This window comes from Pinus tabuliformis, chromosome X (assembly GCF_031772625.1).
Source record: "Pinus tabuliformis cultivar Carrire ecotype Pingquan chromosome X, CPIR1, whole genome shotgun sequence".
NCBI classification, from domain to species: domain Eukaryota; kingdom Viridiplantae; phylum Streptophyta; class Pinopsida; order Pinales; family Pinaceae; genus Pinus; species Pinus tabuliformis.
This window is the reverse complement of record NC_142308.1, coordinates 449,833,140-449,854,163: the sequence shown is the minus strand read 5'-3', so window position 1 is coordinate 449,854,163 and position 21,024 is coordinate 449,833,140. Positions and strand designations below refer to the sequence as shown.

The 21,024-nt window shown below is 34.3% G+C and overlaps 1 protein-coding gene across 1 annotated transcript; it reads right to left on the bottom strand.

The window, feature by feature from the left end:
- Positions 1–12,502: 12,502 nt before the first annotated feature.
- On the bottom strand, positions 12,503–13,630 carry LOC149140526 (glutathione S-transferase F9-like). Its single transcript, XM_089453086.1, has 3 exons — positions 13,435–13,630; positions 13,290–13,338; positions 12,503–13,177 (listed from the first exon to the last, which is right to left on the bottom strand). The coding sequence occupies exons 1-3, from the start codon at positions 13,582–13,584 to the stop codon at positions 12,729–12,731; spliced, it is 648 nt and encodes a 215-aa protein (XP_089309212.1). The 5' UTR covers positions 13,585–13,630; the 3' UTR covers positions 12,503–12,728.
- Positions 13,631–21,024: the final 7,394 nt, after the last annotated feature.

Here is a 21,024-nt window from a genome sequence, read left to right as displayed (position 1 = left end):
GGGACTCACTTGGTTGTATCTCCTCTTGGACTTTCTTATCATATCAATAAAATTATTTGAGTTTCTCCTACATGCTGTGTATCAATGATGTTTTGTTATATTTGCATGTTTAGCTTAATCTGATCCTGAGATTTTTATGAATGTATATCTATATCTTCGTGTAGTTTCTCTCTCTTGTGATCTTGCAGGAATTCGGTGAAGCTGGGCCGGTAAGGGAGTAGGGAGCTGGGAGCTATTGAAGAGAGGAGCGATTGGATCAACAAACTAGCGAAAGACACAAGTTAGTTACATCCTTTCTCCTCATTTACATCTCATAAAGAAGAATACTCAAGTAGTTTTCCTTGTTTGTTGCTAAGGCACTATCACACCTTAGAGTGGGATAGGGGCGTTCTGAATAGATACTTTTCCCAACAACACTCACTCAAAATTGAACTTGGAAAGCAATATTCAATTAAAAGGGCTCTTAGAGCATCAAGCCCTCTCTCTATTGTCAAATGAAGCTCCTTTCACTAAATTATAGGGTTATTTCCAATCCCTCAAGAAGACTAGCAATCAAAATACTCATAGACCTACACCCTCCTCAAATTATTCTTCTCCAAGAAATGATATAGGAAGCAGATAAGCCATAAGCATCATTTATATCTCCTTCTAGATTGGGATTTTTTGGCAATGGATGTAGCTAGAAGATCACGAGGTCCTATCTTTGGTTGGAATACCCATCATATCTAAATTCCTCTACTTGGTTTATCAAATCAGGTTTAGCTTTGGATCCCCATGCTTTTGATTTGGGCATGCCATTTTTATGTGTTAATCTATATGTTGCTTATGTTGAGAGGAAGGAATTTTTGACCTCCTTTTCTTCTCTTCCTATTTTCAACTTTGGGAAGGTTCTTATAGGAGTGGATTTAAATTTTAGGATGAGAACTTTGGATTCTAGGGGCTCTCTACTAGACCGAATCCTCGCTTAGATTTCCTTATTGGCCTCCTAGACAACCTAAGTCTTTGCGATATCCTTCCTCCCAAAATTCTTCCAAATTAGACAAATAATAGATCTAGTTAAGTTATAATTGCCAAGCATTTGGACCATTTCATTATCTCAGATTCCCTTCTCAAAACCAACCTCAAGGTCAAACAATGGACTTCAATGGAGGGTGACTTGGATCATTCCCCTATTTTTTTAGAATTAGAGCCCTTTCCTGCTAAACCTATCATTCCTTTCAAATTAAACCTCTCTTGGTTCGAAGAACCCTCCCTTCTAGATTTGCTGAAATCGAATTGGTCTCACTTCTCCCCGTATCTCCTAGAATCCACCACTGTACAATTCCAACATAAGCACAAGAGATCTAAGGGTATCATTATCAAATGGGAAAAACAAAAGAGGGAGGTAGACTCTAAAGCCCTATTTGACATCAAATTGGATCTTTAATCACTTTTTGATTTGCAAACCTCCCTGGATGTGCCTAAGAACCTGAAGGATATAATTGCAGACCTTGAAAAATCTAGAAGGAAGATCCTTTTGGATAGGAAGAAGGAATGGAAGATGAAAATTCGTGCTCTTTAGCTACAAGTGGGAAATGATAATACAACATTCTTTCATCAGGTGGCTAATCATATAAAATATATTAACCTAATATGGGGTATTCAAAACTCAAAGGGTTCCTTAGCTACATCTTTCCTCGACATTGTTACATGAGGCTACTCATAATTCAAAGCTATATTACATTGACAAAACATAACCACCATTAAACAAATCTTGATTGTAGCAAAGGATGTTCCCCATTTTCATTGACCAAGAAGGAAATGATGCCCTAATGGTTGAGGTCATAAGACAAGAACTTGAAAGAGTCCTACATAATTTTCAAAAAGGAAAAAGACCTAGTCTGGATGGACTTCCGATTGAGTTCTACCTCAGCTGCTTGGACTTTGTTGGCAATGATCTCCTCTCAGTCATTGAATACTCAAGGACCACTAGACAAATTCTCACTCCTTTCAACTCAAATTTTATTGCCCTCATCCCTAAAGTTGTATCTACTAACTCTTTTTATTTATTCATGCCCATTTCACTCTGCAATTCCATCTACAAAATCATGTCCAAGATCGTTACCCTCATGTCCAAAATTAAGTCCTTTATGCAAACATTTCCCTTGAAAAAGTTGGTTTTCTATCAGATAAAAAAATCCATGATGTTGTTGGACTTACCTAGGAAGGTCTCCATTCCATTCATACAAAGCAGAAAAAGGCCTTACTCTTCAAAGTTGACTTCTCAAAATCCTTCAATAGGGTGAGTTAGTTATACCTTAGACTTTCGCTAATCCATCTAAGGTTTTTACATTCTTTTGTCTCTTAGGTCATAAATTGTATTAGCACATCCTCTTTCAATGTCCTCGTCAATGGGGAAACCTCCCCCTTTCTTCCATGGCGAGGGAGGATTGTGACAGGGTTGTTCACTCTCCCATCTCATTTTTTTATTGGTGGCAGAAAGCTTAAGGAGGCTCATTTCATAAACATTTGAAAGGGGCATGTTTAAGGGGATCAACATTACCCCCTATTGCTTAACACACCTCCTCTTTGTGAATGATGTCCTCATTTTTCTTATGGTTTGTACTAACACCTTTGTGCTTTAAAGGAAATTGGATTTGTTATGTTAGGCCACATGAATGCAAATAAACACTAAAAAATCTTCTATTATTGGTTGGGGATCGTTAAGAGAAGAGAAGAGAAATGTCAAAACAATTTTCACTTCCTCTGTCTTTGAAATAAGCCATGGCATATAATATTTGGGCTTTGTCTTAAAGCTTTGCGACTATAAAAAACTAGATTGGTCCTAGTTGTTCAAAATTTTGAGAAAAAAAAAACAGATTCTAAACCAACAGATGGCTCTCAAGCGTAAGGAGGTTATAGATGCTTGTGTCTAAACAAAAGACTTGGCTTTTTAAACCTAAAAGCATTTAAAAACCATTAACTCAAGCAATTAGAAATTACTTTGCCCATTCTCTTATTTGAGAAATTTAATTAATAACCATTATTTAATATACCCTCATATATCCCAATGCATATTTCCTTTTTATTATGCCATTACATGTTTCCTTTTATATTTAACCTACATCCTTCAAACATTTATTTTTTCTTTCCATTTACAATTTTACTTGAGATTCCAAATACATATATTAACCTTTATTTCCCATCCCTTAAACATGAAGAGAAACCTTCTTTGAAGATATACAACTATTATCCTTATTTAAATTATCCATAAGATTATTATTATTATACACCCATTCATATCAACTAAATGTTGAACACACATCTTTTATAAATCCATGCACTAAATGATAACATCCCTTTTGTTTCTTTATTTCACTTTTTTTTAAAAGTAAACCTAATAACCCTGTTTCTTTTAACTCACTTTAAAGAAAAAAAAACCTATTAACATTTGCTAATCGATTTTGGGAGAAAATACATTTTTAAAATTCTTATAAAATTATATCAAAATACATTATTATTAGTTTTTAAATATTTATAAAAATATCATAATTAAAATTAAACAAACTTATAGTAAAACAATCCCTTTCTCAAAATTACACCATCGATCATATGGTTCATTTTTACGAACCAATTAAAATCACTTGGTTGTCAATCACTTGCGCGCGTTCCACCTCACATTATCCGAGGCATTTGATGGCCAGGATTATTGCGAGTCGGAACTCGGAAGGACTCCTGCCACCGTCGTGTAGTTTCATGAAAATTCTAAATATTAGCCTTAGTGTTTATTTCCCTATCCTTTAATCATGAAGGAAAACTTTTTCATTTTCTAAGAGATGTGAAATGATTATTTTAATTTGAATAAGTATTAGGACAGATTTAATTTTTTTAGTACAGATTTATTTTGAGTATGGATATGAGTTGAGAGATCAATTTTTTTAAGTGTAAATCGTAAAATTTCCATTAACAGCCCAAGATTATCAATACCAAATATTTCACATTCAGAACTTAATATGTTGTTTAAGATGACATACCTTGACTAACAGCGGAAGATGTAATGGCTGCCATCTTCTGTCTTCTGTCTTCTGTCTTCTTCTCAGAATTCGGTTTCTCTCCTCTTGCCCTCATTTCCTTTATGTGCTTCTTGATGGAGAAGAATGCAACTCTTGTGTGGGAGAGAGAGGACCCAATTCTTTATATATTATTTAACTCTAATCTGGTACGTCCATCATATACCAATTCAACGCTTAAGATTAATGCTTTAATGCTTTTAACGCTTTTAACGCTTTTAATGCTTTAATGCTTTAATCGGGTCACATTAAGATTTAGAAACTGCATATTTCTAACATTCTCCCACTTGACCCGACTATTCATAATATTAAGTGTTGAACATCATACTATGATAAATTGCTGAGAGTTATGGCGGTTGTGCACTATTAATTCAATGCATTCCCTTCCATATACTGCAATACCAGCAATCCATCAATTCATACTCATAATTTATATAAAACAACATAATGGTCCACATAATGTCTTATATCATAATGATTAAACATAATATCTTTATAAGACTCTTTCTTGTTTAAAATTAAAAAACAAGAGACACATAATTGTATATCAGAAACACATAAAAGAGCTCAGAATGTCACACATCAATTATTATTAATACAACCAAGACCCATTCTTTGAACATGTTCCTTAAATTGTCTTGGTTGTAACCCTTTCGTCAAAGGGTCTGCAATCATAAGTTCTGTGCTGATGTGCATGATTGACACTCTTTGTTTCTGAACCTCATCTTTCATAACAAGATACTTTAGATCTATGTGTTTGGCACCTTTAGAGTACTTGTCGTTCTTTGAGAAAAATACTGCTGCAGAGTTATCACAATAAATTTTCAGCGGCTTGCTAATGGTGTCGACAACCGCAAGTCCTGAAATAAAGTTCCGCAACCATAATGCATGAATTGTGGCTTCAAAACATGCCACAAATTCTGCCTCCATAGTGGATGAAGCAACGATAGTCTGTTTCGCACTTTTCCATGATATGGCACCTTGAGCAAACATAAACAGGTAACCAAAAGTCGATTTTCTAGTATCGATGCATCCAGTAAAATCTGAATCGCTATATCCAATCACCTCTGATTCATTGGATCTTCTATACATGAGCATGTAATCTTTCGTGCCTTGTAAGTACCTCAAAACTTTCTTTGCAGCTTGCCAATGTTCCCTTCCTGGATTACTTTGATACCTCCCTAACATACCGACCGCAAAGCTGATATCCGGTCTAGTACAGGTTTGAGCATACATCAGGCTACCAACAACAGATGCATATGGAATTGATTCCATTTCCTTTCGTTCAACATCATTCTTAGGACATTGCATGAGACTGAATTTATCACCTTTCTGTACAGGAACTGTCCCAGGTGAACACTTACTCATTCCAAATCTCTCTAGAATCCTTTCGACATATCCTTTCTGAGACAATCCCAATGTTCCTTGTGATCGATCACGGAATATTTCTATTCCAATCACATAGGATGCCTCTCCCATATCTTTCATTTCAAAGTTCGTTGAGAGAAATTCCTTAGTCTCATGCAATATACTTAAATTATTTGCAGCAAGCAAGATGTCATCAACATAAAGGACCAGAAAAATAAACTTGCTCCCACTGATCTTTTGGTATATACAGTGATCAACCGTATTTTCCTTAAAACCAAAAGATGTAATAATGGTATTGAACTTAATATACCATTGCCGGGATGCTTGTTTAAGCCCATATATTGACTTCTTAAGTTTACACACCAATTGTTCTTTACCTTCTACAGAAAAACCCTCAGGTTGATCCATATAAACATCCTCATCAAGATCTCCATTCAGAAAGGCTGTTTTCACATCCATTTGATGTAACTCCAAATCATAATGAGCTACTAATGCCATTATTATTCTTAGTGAGTCCTTTTTCGAAACAGGAGAAAATGTCTCCTTGTAATCAACACCATCTTTCTGAGTGTAACCCTTAGCAACAAGTCTAGCTTTATACCGTTCGATATTACCACTAGAGTCGTGTTTGGTTTTAAAAACCCATTTGCATCCGACTCTTTTACAGCCATGTGGTAACTCAACGAGATCCCAAACTTCATTATGTTGCATGGATTTCATTTCTTCTTTCATGGCATTAATCCATTCCTTTGACTCTTTACTTTCTACAGCATGTGAAAACGAAACTGGATCCTTATTGATTCCAATATCATAATCTGATTCTTGCATATAAACCACATAATCATCAGAAATAGCTGACCTACGATTTCTTTGAGGTCTTCTTAATGCTATTTGTTGTGGTTCATGCATATCAGTATTATGTAAGTCATTTCCTTCAGGAAGTACTTCTTCATTTATATGTTGTTCATTATCATCATGTTGTTCTACAACAGCTGGAACAACATTTGGAGTAATAGTAGATGGAGGAACTATTCTAGGCAATGTAACATTTACCCTTGTTTCCTTTATTTCTACTATTTCTCTTCTAGTACTCCCACTGACTTCACCATTCTCAATGAATCTTGCATTACCAGTTTCTATAATTCTTGGACTATGATTAGGACAGTAAAACACATACCCTTTAGATTTCTCAGGGTATCCTAAAAAATACCCACTGATCGTTCGAGAATCTAATTTCTTTTCATGTGGATTATAAATTCTCGCTTCCGCTGGACAACCCCAAACATGCAGGTGTCTTAAGCTAGGTTTCCTGTTAGTCCATAACTCAAAAGGAGTCTTTTGAACAGCTTTACTAGGAACCCTATTCAACAAATAATTAGCGGTTTTGAGAGCATACGACCACAAATTCTTAGGTAGTGTAGAATCTGACATCATACTCCTAATCATATCCATTAACGTCCTATTGCGCCTTTCTGCTACACCATTTTGCTGTGGTGTACCTGGCATTGTGTATTGCGCACATATGCCATGACTTTCGAGGAATTTTGCAAATGGACCTGGACACTGGCCTGACTCATTATATTTACCATAATATTCACCACCTCTATCAGACCTTATGATTTTCACCTTTTTATCTAATTGCCTCTCAACTTCCTTTACAAACGTCTCAAGGACATTCACAGATTGAGATTTTTCATGAAGCAAATAGACATAACCATAACGGGAAAAATCGTCAATAAAAGTGATGAAATACTTTTCTCCATTAAAGGCTGGAGTGTCCATAGGTCCGCAAATATCAGTGTGTATTATTTCAAGAAGCTGGCTGCTTCTAGTGGCTCCTTTCTTATTATGTTTGGTTTGTTTACCTTTAATACAATCCACACATAATTCTAGATCACTAAAGTCCAAATTTGACAAAATTTCATTACTTACTAATCTCATCATTCTTTCTTTGGATATATGACCTAGTCGTTTATGCCACAAGAAAGCAGAATTTTCATTCAACCTGCTACGTTTACATCCAACATTATTTACTACATTCAACAAGGAATTCGCATAAGTGTCATTCAGTTTCAATTTATATAAACCATCAATTAGAATACCAGAACCAACATTATCAGTATTCTTATATAAATCAAAACAGCCAGATCCAAACATACATCTAAAACCAGAATTATCCAACTTACTTACGGAAATAAGGTTTCTAGATAATGAAGGTACATAAAGGGTACTGTATAAGTCTAATACATATCCACTTTCTAGAATTAGACGATAAGTCCCAATGCCTTCAATTGAAGATTTCATTCCGTTTCCCATAAAGAGAAAACGATCTTCATTTGGATTTATGGTTCGGATCATAAGAAATCCCTGCATATTATTGGAAACATGAGTTGTAGCACCAGTATCAAGCCACCATGTATTAATGGGAACTTCAACTAAATTTGATTCAAAACATACGAAAGATAGATAACCTGCAAATAAAAATGAAATAACTATAAGCTCATGACTAACGCGATTCAGATGTAGACATAATAGTATAATATAGCACTCCTTTGGGTAGATACTATCTTATACTTAACATAATTAAATACCAAAACATAAGTAGGTAATAAATATATTCAATTAAATAGAACTGACATCTTTGGATGATCAATATTTATTTAATCAAAATATCTATCAAACCTCATCATGTCAACTAGTTATAGAACAAGACTTTCCTTTGGGTAAGTTCTCAGGTTCTATCATTAGTGACGCTAGTTTTTAATTGGTATTATTATAACTGGCAATTTCTATCAATAATCATTATGTCACTTATGCACTAAATGATTATTCTGATTTTGACCACTTTGGTGATTAACAAAATCATAAATCTCATGTGCATAAATAATTTATAACACATACCTTATGCAAAACAATCAGTCATAGAGCAATTACTTTTATGCCCAAATTTCAAACGTCAATCGAAACTGTAACTTTCTTACAAGAGTTCTTCTCAACTCTGTACAAAAATGATTGCTTAGTGCACAAATTCGACTATCTACCGATTTCTAACATAGACGCCCCTTATCCAAATCTGTGCATAGCACACGTGGCACAGACTCTCCAAAAAGGTATTCACTAACTGGTTTAGCGTTCGGAATCCAGATCATGACAATATTATCTTTGCAATGCATGCTAAAGGGATTAGTACGTTTTCGTAAGCGGAGATATTTTTTTTTCCATCCCATCCCCGACTCTGGTAATTTGGAGATACCTTCCAGCTTTCAATAGATCATATTTAATTATTTCAAGGAAAAATTACAATTCCGGTGATACTTGTGGATACCCTGAGGACATCGGTTCAATCCTGGCATCTCCACCGATTTAAACAGAAAGAATAAGCATAGTAAATTTTGCAGGTTATGCATGGAAAGGAAGGAATAGTCAAAAGTGGGGCTTTTCAAAGTTTCGAACCAATACATGTGGCGCTATTTCTTTCTTTAAAAATAAGAACCATTTCTGGATTTACTGTAGCACAGGCGTAAAGCTATAAATCATATGTATACTTAACCAACCATGGATAGGCAAATAAAGATAACGAAAAGCAGGTCATTCATTAAAACCCATATTACGGCCCATTTGAACGAGGTCCGAGAAAAACAAAACTCGTGGGAGAGAGCCAATCTGACTCCGTAAAAGGGTTGAATATAAAGAAATCGATATAGTTGTGCACGTCCACGATTTCGTCCCCTTTGATTCATCGATACAATAATATTGGGCGGTGAGTATGAGAAATCTAGGGATGGTTGCCCTAACGTGGCTGCTCATAAATACTCTGCTCTGTCCCTCACTGTTAGAAATCAATGAGGTCCGAGAAAACATCCTGCACAGCCTCACGTGCTATAATTGAAAAAAAGAAAAAATCGAAAACTTTATATCCGACGACGAATCTTGATTGGATTTGATTAACATCATGAGTAAAGCACAGAACAGTCATAGGAAATATTCAGTTATTGATTGGTGGCTCTGATACCAAATGTAAAATTTCCATTAACAACCCAAGATTATCAATACCAAATATTTCACATTCAGAACTTAATATGTTGTTTAAGATGACATACCTTGACTAACAGCGGAAGATGTAATGGCTGCCATCTTCTGTCTTCTGTCTTCTGTCTTCTTCTCAGAATTCGGTTTCTCTCCTCTTGCCCTCATTTCCTTTATGTGCTTCTTGATGGAGAAGAATGCAACTCTTGTGTGGGAGAGAGAGGACCCAATTCTTTATATATTATTTAACTCTAATCTGGTACGTCCATCATATACCAATTCAACGCTTAAGATTAATGCTTTAATGCTTTAATGCTTTTAACGCTTTTAACGCTTTTAATGCTTTAATGCTTTAATCGGGTCACATTAAGATTTAGAAACTGCAGATTTCTAACATAAATTTATTTTAAAATACGAAAAACAATGTTTAGTTTTTTATGGTTTAAATTGTGTTTTTGAATGTTATAGAGATTACATAACATGTGTATTGAGCCATTTTTATTGACCATTAAACTGGTTTTTTTAAGGATTAATATGTTTTTAAATATATATCAATATTAATTCATATTAAAATATTTTACTTTTATTTTACATTGTATATTTTATACTATATAATATTAAAATATTTTCTTTTAACATTTTTTTCTATATATTGATACATATGAAGTTAATATCACATATTAAAATATTTTTGAAAAATATAAAGTTTAAACATTTTACTCATATTTTTTTTTACTCCTAATTACTTTACATAAAATTAATTATATATTTATATATATTTCTTTTTTATTATAGTAGATATTGTTTTTCTATATAAAAAATATTTTATTTGTATTTTATTTTATTTCTAAGTTGCTGGGCTAGTCGTCATCCTTCTTTTCATTGCTGATGATATTGTTCTCCTCGCAAGGTGTCCATCTGATCTTGATAAGCAACTTAGGCTTCTTAAGAATTTCTGCTCCACCATGGGTATGACTGTTAACACTGACAAAACAAAAGTTATGATTATCAAATCCAAGAAGGACACCTACGCTAATTTTATGTATGACAATAATAATTTGGAGGAAGTGTATTCTTACAAGTACCTAGGAATTGATATTCATCACAAGCTCAACTGGAACTATAGCATTGAGAAAAGGATTAATGGGGGGTGGAAAGCTTACTTTGGTCTTGAAAATAATTGTAAAACGACAAACCTTGTAATGTGGGATAAAAAGAAGTTCCTCTTTGAAACTTTAGTCACTCTTGTTATCTTATATGGATGTGAGGTTTGGGGTTGCAGCATCTCTAGAGAATCCTGGAGAAAGATTGAGCAAATCCAGAAGCGCTTTATAACGTATAACCTGAAAATTAAAAGCAATACATCCTACCCTATTCTCCTTACAGAAGTAGGTCTTTCCCCTATCGAAAGCCTAGCTATGATTAGGCTTCTGTTGTACAAGCACACGCTCAATAACATAGGAGATCATAGACTTCCCAAGCTAGCTTTAAATTCCAGCCAAAACCAACTAAGGCCCAAAAGGGGGTGGTATAAAGACATGAGGGCCTGGTTAAACTATTGGGAGATCAACGAGAATGATGCATTGCAAAACATTAATAACATTAAAAATATTGTTACTTCTAAGTTCAAAGAAAAATGTGGTGTGAGAAAGATTTAGCGGCTAAAAGAAAATTAAGTTATTATAAGAAGGTCATCAACCCCACCCTAGAAGATCAAAAGTATCTCTCTGTTTTAGCTAGCTCAAAGAAGAAAATTAATATAGCAAAGATTAGAACGAACTCTCATGAGCTCCATAGTGAAACAGGTCGTTGGGCAGTTCTTAAAACACCATGGATGGAAAGAATTTGCCATCTCTGTGATAATAGGAACATTGAGGATGAAAACCACTTCCTCTTAGAGTGCCCCGCATACAACCACATTAGATCTCAGTTTCATAATCTTTGTCGCAATACTGACCTTCCTAGCCTTTTACGATGTCAAAATTATAGTGAGCTTGGGAGGCTTCTCTCCAAACTTTTTGAGCATAGAAATAAAATCTTAAATCAAACTAAATAATTTGTTTCTTTAGGTCCGATAGACCAAAGTTTGATCTCAGTGGACATTAACCACCATCATCATCATCAATAATAAAATAAACTAACTTAATTATTATTATTATTTAAACACCCATTCATATCAATTATAACTAAACCCACATCTTTTATAAATCTATACACTAAATAATAACATTCTTCTTTATCTTCTTAATCCACTTTTGATAACACTAAAAATAAATATAACAAAATTATATATTTATAAAATTAAAAGGGAAAAAAATTATAATAAAACAAACAATTATTCTAAAATTAAGCCCTACATACTGCTTAATATAGTTTATTTTTAACTTCCAATTAAAAAAACACAACTATAATATCATAAAAAAACATATATCAAAATAATATATATAATTAAAATGGAAAAAAATATAATAAAAATATAATGAAGTAAACACTAAATACAGGTTATTTTTAACTTCCAATAAAAAACACAATATTTCTCCATTAATTTATTAACATGACTATAATATAAAACAAAAATCACCGATGAAAATATTGTCTTATGTCAAGGATGAGATATTGTTACATGAACTGTATTAGGAAGATAGGTATAATTTAATAAAAGTATAATAAATAATTTATTTATTATTATTATATATCTAGTTTAATTTATAAATTAAATATATATTTTTTATTAAATTAATAAAATAAATTTAATTTAATTTATAAATTAAATATTTTTTTTATTGAAATCAATAAAATAATTAAAAAAAAAAATGATTTTTTGTTGTTTAAAATATATTTTTGAACATATAAATAAATTTAACATTCTGAATATTTTTGAATACTAGAATTTTACAGATTAAACAATCTAAATTTCAATTTTCAAAAATCTCCTCCAAATTTTGTTTAAAATTAATAAAAAAATATTATCTCATTTATAAATCAAACTACACCTCTCTATATATACATCTACTAATTAGTAAACAAACTTTTACATCATTAATCCAGGTTGAAGAGCAGTAAAACCTGAAAACCCATTCTTCCTATTATTTTTAAATTTATCTAGCTTTCGTTCAACAAAAGGCTATCCCATGCATGATTTTCATTTACATAAAAATAAAAATATGAAAATAAAAATATATGATTTGCTTTCCCAAATATGGCCATATTTATTTATTTATCTAGCCCACGCTCTCTATAGTTGTCTGCCTGCCGGAAACGGGAATCTACAGTCGACTCTCCTCATTATGCCGTCGTATTTTCAGTGACTTTCTTCCACGCAGGCCGAGAAGAGATGTCTTCCCACCACGCCTTCACATGTTTTCTCGACGATATCACATCACCCTTCCCGCAACCGTTGATGAGGTACTCCGTACACGGCAGATGTTGAAGGTCGGCCAAGCTGAAGAAATCACCCGCCAAGTATTTGCTCTTTGACAGCCTCTCCTCGTAAATATCCAACACTTTTTCCACCTTCTCCACATTCATTTCCACTACTGCTTCGTCTGTTCTGCCTCCCTTGATTGGGACGACGAAGGTTTGAAACAATATGGTCGAAGCAGGGGGATTGAAAGACTGTCCTTCAACCTCACACCATTGATCAACCAGGGCTTGTTCCGATACATTGTTTCCAAGCAGCTCAGTGCCCTGACCCCTGTACTTTTTGGCCAAATATTTGATGATGGCTCTCGATTCTGTTATTCATGGCCGACCAAATTCATCTGTCTATCAGATCTCCCTCTGGGAAACGAAATATAAAAATAAAAGAAAGTTATGATTAGATTATGTGGGTGGGTAGGCATTTACCGAATAAGGTGAGATCCCCATCTTGGATACTGGGTACAACTCCAAATGGCTGCAGCAGAAGGAGAAAATGTTTATTATGAGCAGAACAGTTGCAATGTTGTTTAAAATCACTAAGAATAGATGGGAGTGAATAGGTTTTTCTTACATTGAGAGCCAGATATTGGGGTTGCTTGTGATCACCAGCAGAGAGGTCTACGAAAGCGAGCTCGTAATCAATCTGCTTCTCCTCCAAACAGCAAAGTACCAATCTGGTGGCCGTGGATAAGTGATGGCCGTGTACCTTGATCATCGCCATGTAATACTATGAAGCTCTCTGAACCAGCTGCTAAGCTATACAAAATGGCTTCATGGGTGATTCACAGAAGAAAACCGATCCTTTAAATAATGTTGGAGACGAGACGTGTTCAATTGGACGACAACAAGCAAGTGGCATTTGAAAATATATAATATAGTGGTGGGAATGGCCCCCAAATGTATTAGAATCTGAAGTCAAAAGGTTATGTCTGAACTTAAACCATATTTAAAAATATTCATGGCAAGCACGCAACGATTATTAATATAGATAATAATAAAAAAGTCATGGAAATGGTCATATTATATGCGACTTATTTATTTTCATCTAGAAAGCCATGCTACATACAAAATTGGTGACTGATGTAGGGACTACAATTTCTTGGGTAAGCCCAGATTCGTGTTTGATATATTTTGACGTGTTCAATTGGACGACAACAAGCAAGTGACATTTGAAAATATATACTATAGTGGTGGGAATGACCCTCAAATCTATTACAATCTGAGGTCAAAAGGTTATGTTTCAACTTAAACAATATTTAAAAATATGCATGGCAAGCACGCAACGATTATTAATATAGATAATAATAAAAAAGTCATGGAAATGGTCATATTATATGCTATTTATTTATTTTCATCTGGAATGCCATGCTACATTCAAAATTGGTGACTGATGTAGGGACCACAATTTCTTGGGTAAGCCCAGATTGGTGTTTGATATATTTTGATAATTGCATGGATAAAATTAAAATAGGTTTGTTTATTTAAAGTAATGTTTTTAAAAATTTAATTTAATTATCAATAATTATTAATTGGATGATGATTTTTTTTAATGAATATTTTGAAATATTTTTGATAAGTGGTTTATATTCATCTTAATTCTAGATTTATCAAGTTCCAAGAGGATCAAATCTCTTTTGGTGCAACTTTTTTTTTCTTTTTTAAAATGAAAAGAGATTTGATTCCTCTTGGCTCTTGGTAATTTAGAGGAGGAGTTAAGATAGATCTAGGGAGGTTATATATAATGCCCAAAATCTTGATTGTCATAACAAGAAACCCAAAAACTTCTCAGTGTGAATTGACTTTGACCTCAGTTTTATTTTATTCTATTTTCTAAATTTTATGTTATTTTTATTTTTAATTTAATTTATTTTAATTTTTGTGTATTTGATATACTCAAAATGTTTACATAACATTTCAACATCTCTTCCATATAGAACTAGAGAGCATCTAGGTACAATAATTACACATTAAATTTAGAGATTTATCTAAAAAACAATTATCTATTTTCTTTTCTTTTAATTAAATTAAATAAGACATAGTATTATAACAAAGTTTATTTATGAATTGATAATCTCCATTATAAAGTGGAAGTGAATATTGATGACTAAGAATCTTGGTACATGTATTTTAAAATGTATATATGTTTAACTCATATTAATTCTTTTTATATATTTTTTGTAAGCTTGGCAGGACTACATCTTCATCATGTCCAATATATCACCACGATTGAGGTGGGGAATTGAACTGGTAACTTCACATCAAGGAGTGCCTTAATAGAGCATCCAGTCATGCTTTGGATATCCAAGACCCAGTGGACTAATTCTTTTTATAATTAACAATAATAATAATTGAAAATAAAATTATAATTTAAGTAATTTTTAGGATTTTAATTTTTTTTTCTTAATATAAAATGTATTATAAGATAAGTGTTTTGATGATTATTAATGTTTAGTACCTATTTAATTTATACAAATATGGTAATTTATTTATTTTTAAATTTAAATTACAAATAAAACCTAACTTTATCCTTAACTTTTTTTCAGACTAATTTTCCTTTGACTAACCCAAGAATATCACATTAATGCACTTTTTGTCTATTTAATCAAAAGGATTTTAATTAATATCAAATCCTTTTGATTAATAATTGTTAATGTCCCTAGTTCCATTATTTTAGGTGATCATTTTTATCAATTTTATAAATATTTCCCAGTAGTATTTGGGTATTAAAATAATATTTTTTAGCATAATAATAGTACAACTAATCAATTTGAATGGTCAAGTCTAGCCGTTTTTTGGTCAAAATTTAAGCTGTTTTTTTCCGGTATGATCTATTATAGCCGTTGGAAGATCTGCTCTCTCTATTTAATTCTGTAGCCATGATCTGATTCTTCAACTTGTCTTAAGGATGAACCACACTGGTTGGTTCAATTCTGTAGCCATGATCTGATTCTTCAACTTGTCTTAAGGATGAACCACACTGGTTGGTTCAAAACGCGTCGACAAATGTATTACCATGTGATTACGCAGAAATTTTTCTCTTAAACTCAATATAGATCATAAAAACCTCAATTCAACTATTTAATCTTTTCAAATTCTCAAATATAGCATTCTTGAATTTAGTATACAATTATAATTTTATTCCATGATTAATAAAATTTTATATAATTTTTTTATTCTATTTTTATATTAAAAAAATAAATAGTTGTCATTAAAATTATAATTTTATTCTTAATACAATTTTATATAATAAAAAAATAACCTATTTTTATATTAAAAAATAAACAGTTGCCGTTAAACATTTATTTTAGATATATATAATTTTTAAAACTCATATTTAGGAAGAACAATTGAGCTTGAAGATAAATTTACAATTGAGATTCTAAACGTAAAATGTGGATTATCATCCAGGTCTAAATTCTAATAACACCAACCACAAGAATTTACAAATAGTTTAAATCAGACTTATCTATTTAATAATTTATTTTATATTTTTATATTGTATATTAGGATAAGTGATTTTAGAAATATGTGGAGCAAGTTAAGGACATCTCCTTAGCTGTGGTGTTGGTGTTGTTAACTTCTCTCTTTAGAATCATCCTATGCTTTTTCGATATTCTCCTGGTTTTGGTACAAACACAAAAAGGGGAATTTAGAACATTATGGACCTTGTTATATGTCACTTATTTTTAAAACATTTGTAAGCTGCAAATTTGATTATTATTTTATTTTTGTGTGATGATATTTGAACACTATTATAACAAGAATCAATATTTTATTATTAATCAATACTCAAAGAAAATTAGAAGTATATTATAAAAGTCGCGTCAAAAGGTTTTGTCTGAACTTAAACCATATTTAAAAGTACGCATGACAAGCACGCAACGATTATTAATCCAGATATAACAATAAAAAATTCATATTATATCCTACTTATTAATTTTCTTCGAGAAAGCCATGCTTCATTCAAAATTGGTGACTGATGTAAGGACTACAATTTCTTGGGCAGCCCAGATTCCAGAATATTTTGAAAAACTTCGCCACATTGTTTGATTCAATTTTAGAATGTTTTGAATTTTTAATAGATTTGAGTGAAGTAAATTTTCTAAATACTTTGAAATCTACAACTTAATTATTTCTATTCAATATTTTTCTATCACATTTTCAAAAAGATTTAATAAAATTTAGAAATTGCAATTTTTTTTTTCACTCTTCTTTATGACTCGATTTTCTCAATTCAGACTAGGAAATAGTTTTGTCAATTTTATTTAATGCAAGAGGTTAAGTCGCCAAATTAGTAACCAAATAAAAAACAAATATATCAACTCTAGATATTTGGATATTTTGATAAAATAGTCTCATGTAAAATAAAATATTTTCACCCAGATGCGGGTGATTATTATGAAGTTAATGCGGATTAGACAGAAGGACGACAGGCGGCCAAGCCACATGGCCACCTGCGTCCCCTTCCATGCCAATTTATGGCAAGTTACAGACGATCTACAGGTACCATTACTCTGGTGCTCTAGTCGAGGTATTTGCAGCAGGCATAAGGCCATGGCTCCCACAAGACATAATTCATTCGCCCCTTCCCTGCTAAACTGCTCTTGCCCCCCTCATGCTGCGGAGCCGAGCTCTCGCACAGTTACCGAGAGGCGATGTTGGATTCTCAGCTGTGTTGATTTGGGGAATGGTTTCCATTACCCTCAAACAACTCACTGTACGCTGAATTCCGCCCAGAGTTCCTTTGTTTCTCTTCTGAATAGCTCCACCATCTCCAGACTTACCTCAGCTTCCCCAATTGCACTCACTGTTCATAACAAAACGATTTTGGCCCAACTCAATAGAAGACATTCAACCATGGCACGTACTCGCCATCGAATGCGTAGCCGAAGAGGTGGTAATTGTGCCGAAAGCACTCGCCACCCTTCGATGTCATCCATTAGCCTGATAAAATTAGCAGGGGCATTTTTCAACTCGAAGGGCATAACTAACCATTTGAAAATGCCTTCGTTGGATTTAAATGCGGTCTTCCATACATTTGTAGGCTCTATTGGAACCTGGTGATAACCAAACTTCAGATCAATCTTGCTAAAATACTTGGCCCCCTTGAGTTGGTCTAGTAGGTCATCAATCCATGCGATTGGATACCTGTTCCTGACAATGATTTTGTTTAATGTCCAATAATCAATTCAAATCCTCCAGGTCCCATCCTTCTTTTGTACAAGTACAATCAGGCTCCCACAAGGTGAGGAACTTTGTTGGATGTGCTCTTTTTGTAGCAACTCTTGGATTTTCCACTTGATCTCTTCATTTTCCATAATGGAGCGGTGATATATTAGCCCGTTTGGTAGAGATGTCCCGGTAGTCAGATCGATCGAATGCTTGACCTGATAATGAAAGGGTACCCCTGTGGGTGAGGAGAAGATGTCCCTGTATTCTTCCACGACCGTATCCACCTGCTTTTGCTGCTTGAATGAACCCTTCCTGGGGGTCATGGATGTGGCTATGACCTTTCCCTTACTTTGAGAGCGAATAAGAAAGAAAAAAAAATTCCAGTCTGGGATATATCCTTACTGCATTTCTTAGCAAAGATCAGGGAGATGGCAGTAGGTGGGGCTACCTCTGATATCCTGTATAAATTACTACCAAAAGAAATAATAATAGAATGAGGTCTAGACTCATATACAACATGCTTCTTCCATAAGTATGGTGATCCTAATAATACATCACAAACTTCAGGAGGAGCAACATCACACAATGCCTCATCCGTGAAGGGCTTGATGTTGTAGGGAAGGTGACACTGTTGGCTGACACGGAGATATCGTCCTTGGTGAAGCCACTTGATGGTGTATGGTTGTGGAGGTGCTGTTGTCGGTAGGCCCAACCAATTCATTACCCCTGCTAAAATGAGGTTCTTTTGGATCCCACTGTCGACAATGAACTGTAGCGGAGAACCCTTCACCCACATCTATGAGTGGAATAGACATTCCCCCTCTTCTGGATCTTCAGGCTCGATATTCTAGATCTTGGTGGTGGCCATAGTGGCACTGGGCTCCACATCAATGATATGCTTCCCTTTGTCATTCCCCTTGTCGGGTTTTGACTCAGAGTTGGAACATGCGTCTGACTCGAAAGCCTTCAGCTCGACCACCAATGACTGCTTGGACCAACACTCACTTGTGTTGTGAGTGGAGCTCTTATGGAACTCACACCACTTTCCCATGTCATTCTTTGTCTTCGTGGTGTTGTTATTTTCTTGCAGCTTTGATGGGTTATCTTGGGTCACCCTGCCTTGGATTTTCCCTTTGTTCTGCAGTTTGGGGGCGCCTTTCCCTTGCTTCGGATTCATAGATCCAAAGTCTCACTTTTTCTGTTTAAACTTCTGCTCAATCTTGACAGTGTACCAGTACGTCATGCTGAGCGAGGAGATGTCCAAGAACTCCATCTCATCCTGGATGTACTTGTGTAGGCAGCCATGGTACTTGAGTACCAAATGCTTCTCAGAATCCTTGATACCCAACTTCGTGCAAAGGGTATGGAAAAAATTGGTAAACTCCAGCACGTCTTGCTTTCTTCCCTGCCACAGCATGGTCCACTTTATGTATTTATCCTCATAGCTCTCGACAGGGTAGTACTACTTCTTGATGCCATCTCAGAATGAATTCCAAGTGGGTGCGGTTGAAAACACTAAGGGTGTAATTTCATCTTTCTTCTCAGAGTAGGTTTCCCACTAGTCCTTGATGTGAGGGGCGAATTTGAGAATTGTAAAAGTAATATTTTCCTAGTTGGAAAAATCATGAACAAAAATATATCCTTCTAGTAGATTTAACCATTTATATATGGCATCTGCATCTATTTGACCTTCAAATATGGGGATGTTAAAGTTAATTTGTACCTTAAAGGATGTGGCACTTTTGGAGTAGCTTTCAGAAGTAGATGCACCGCCTTTGGGTAACCACTGAAGGATTTGGGCAAAGTTGTCCATCATCACATTCCTTTATCGCTCGAGGGCTTCTTCGAGCAAGATTTTAAAAGGATCTCCTACCCCCTCGTCTCTCTTCTCTTCCGCCATGGGAGGTTGTCAGGATTTTCAAGGTTGGTCTTGCGAAGGTTCGACCAGTTCGAGCCTTAACTCCTTATATTCTGACCTCGTTGGGGACATGCAAAGAAAACAGAGAAATAGTTGACTGCTCTAATACCACTAATCTGAACTTAAACAAGAATGAAACAAGTTACAGATATAATCATAAATATAGAGATGCAACAAAAATAACACTTCATTTCATTAATATCAAATTCTGAAATGTGCTTACAAATGGAATGGAAATAAGACTAGCTCAGGCGATGGTAGCTTATCTCTGAGAAGAGATGTGGTGGCTACATGCCTCTGAAATGTGTTACAATGAGGCTCAAGGGCCTATTTATTATTGAAAAACATGAGAAAATCCTAAACAACCAAAACCCTAACCCCAAGAGATGTAACGCCAAGAGTTTGTGGGCCCCGTTGGGGTTAGTTGAGTAGCCAACTTCCCGAGGTCATAACTTGGTCATATTATCTCCATTTGGTGCGTACGATACCTTGTTGGAAAGGTCTCTCTGAGTACTACAGGATTTTCCATAGGCCCATGCATATGGGTCTACAACAAACCTAAAAAAATTCCGTTTAGGGGGTCAAAATTGCTTCGAAAGTTCAAGACCTGAAAAATTGCTAAAAATAGTAAATGCTGAAATAAACAAGGAAACAAATGAAACTATCTGGAGGTCTGGGTGGAATAGGTGGGTGGCCACCAATATCCACCTGGATCACTTTCCTATCTGTGATGGATTGGATCCTCTCGCACATAGAGTCCATGTTCTCATAAATTTCACCTAAACATGGACCTTCTGTGTCTGCATAGCAAAGCATATCACAAGTTGGATCTATAAACTCCATAACAGATTTGATATCAGCCCAAAATTGTTCATCCAAAATCAACCTCTTCACCTCTAGAGCTATGTTTGGGGTAGATAGCCTCCACTGTTTCCACACGTGGCTAATAACTGTGGCAGCTAAAGCCTCTATCACCACAAGCCATCTAAGCAAAATGTAGTAAGTTGCAAATCTAGTATCTGTTGGTTTAAGAAGCTTTATTTTGGCATGCTTGCAGTAAATGGCTTGTGA

What these genes read in the sequence shown, in the direction of transcription:
- LOC149140526 (XM_089453086.1), bottom strand. Translation starts at nt 13,584, where the DNA reads ATGGCGATGATCAAGGTACACGGCCATCACTTATCCACGGCCACCAGA. An exon ending in CCCAATATCTGGCTCTCAAT is followed by an intron (nt 13,339 to 13,434) that starts GTAAGAAAAACC and finishes CTTCTGCTGCAG; the next exon opens with CCATTTGGAGTTGTACCCAG. An exon ending in TGGGGATCTCACCTTATTCG is followed by an intron (nt 13,178 to 13,289) that starts GTAAATGCCTAC and finishes CATGAATAACAG; the next exon opens with AATCGAGAGCCATCATCAAA.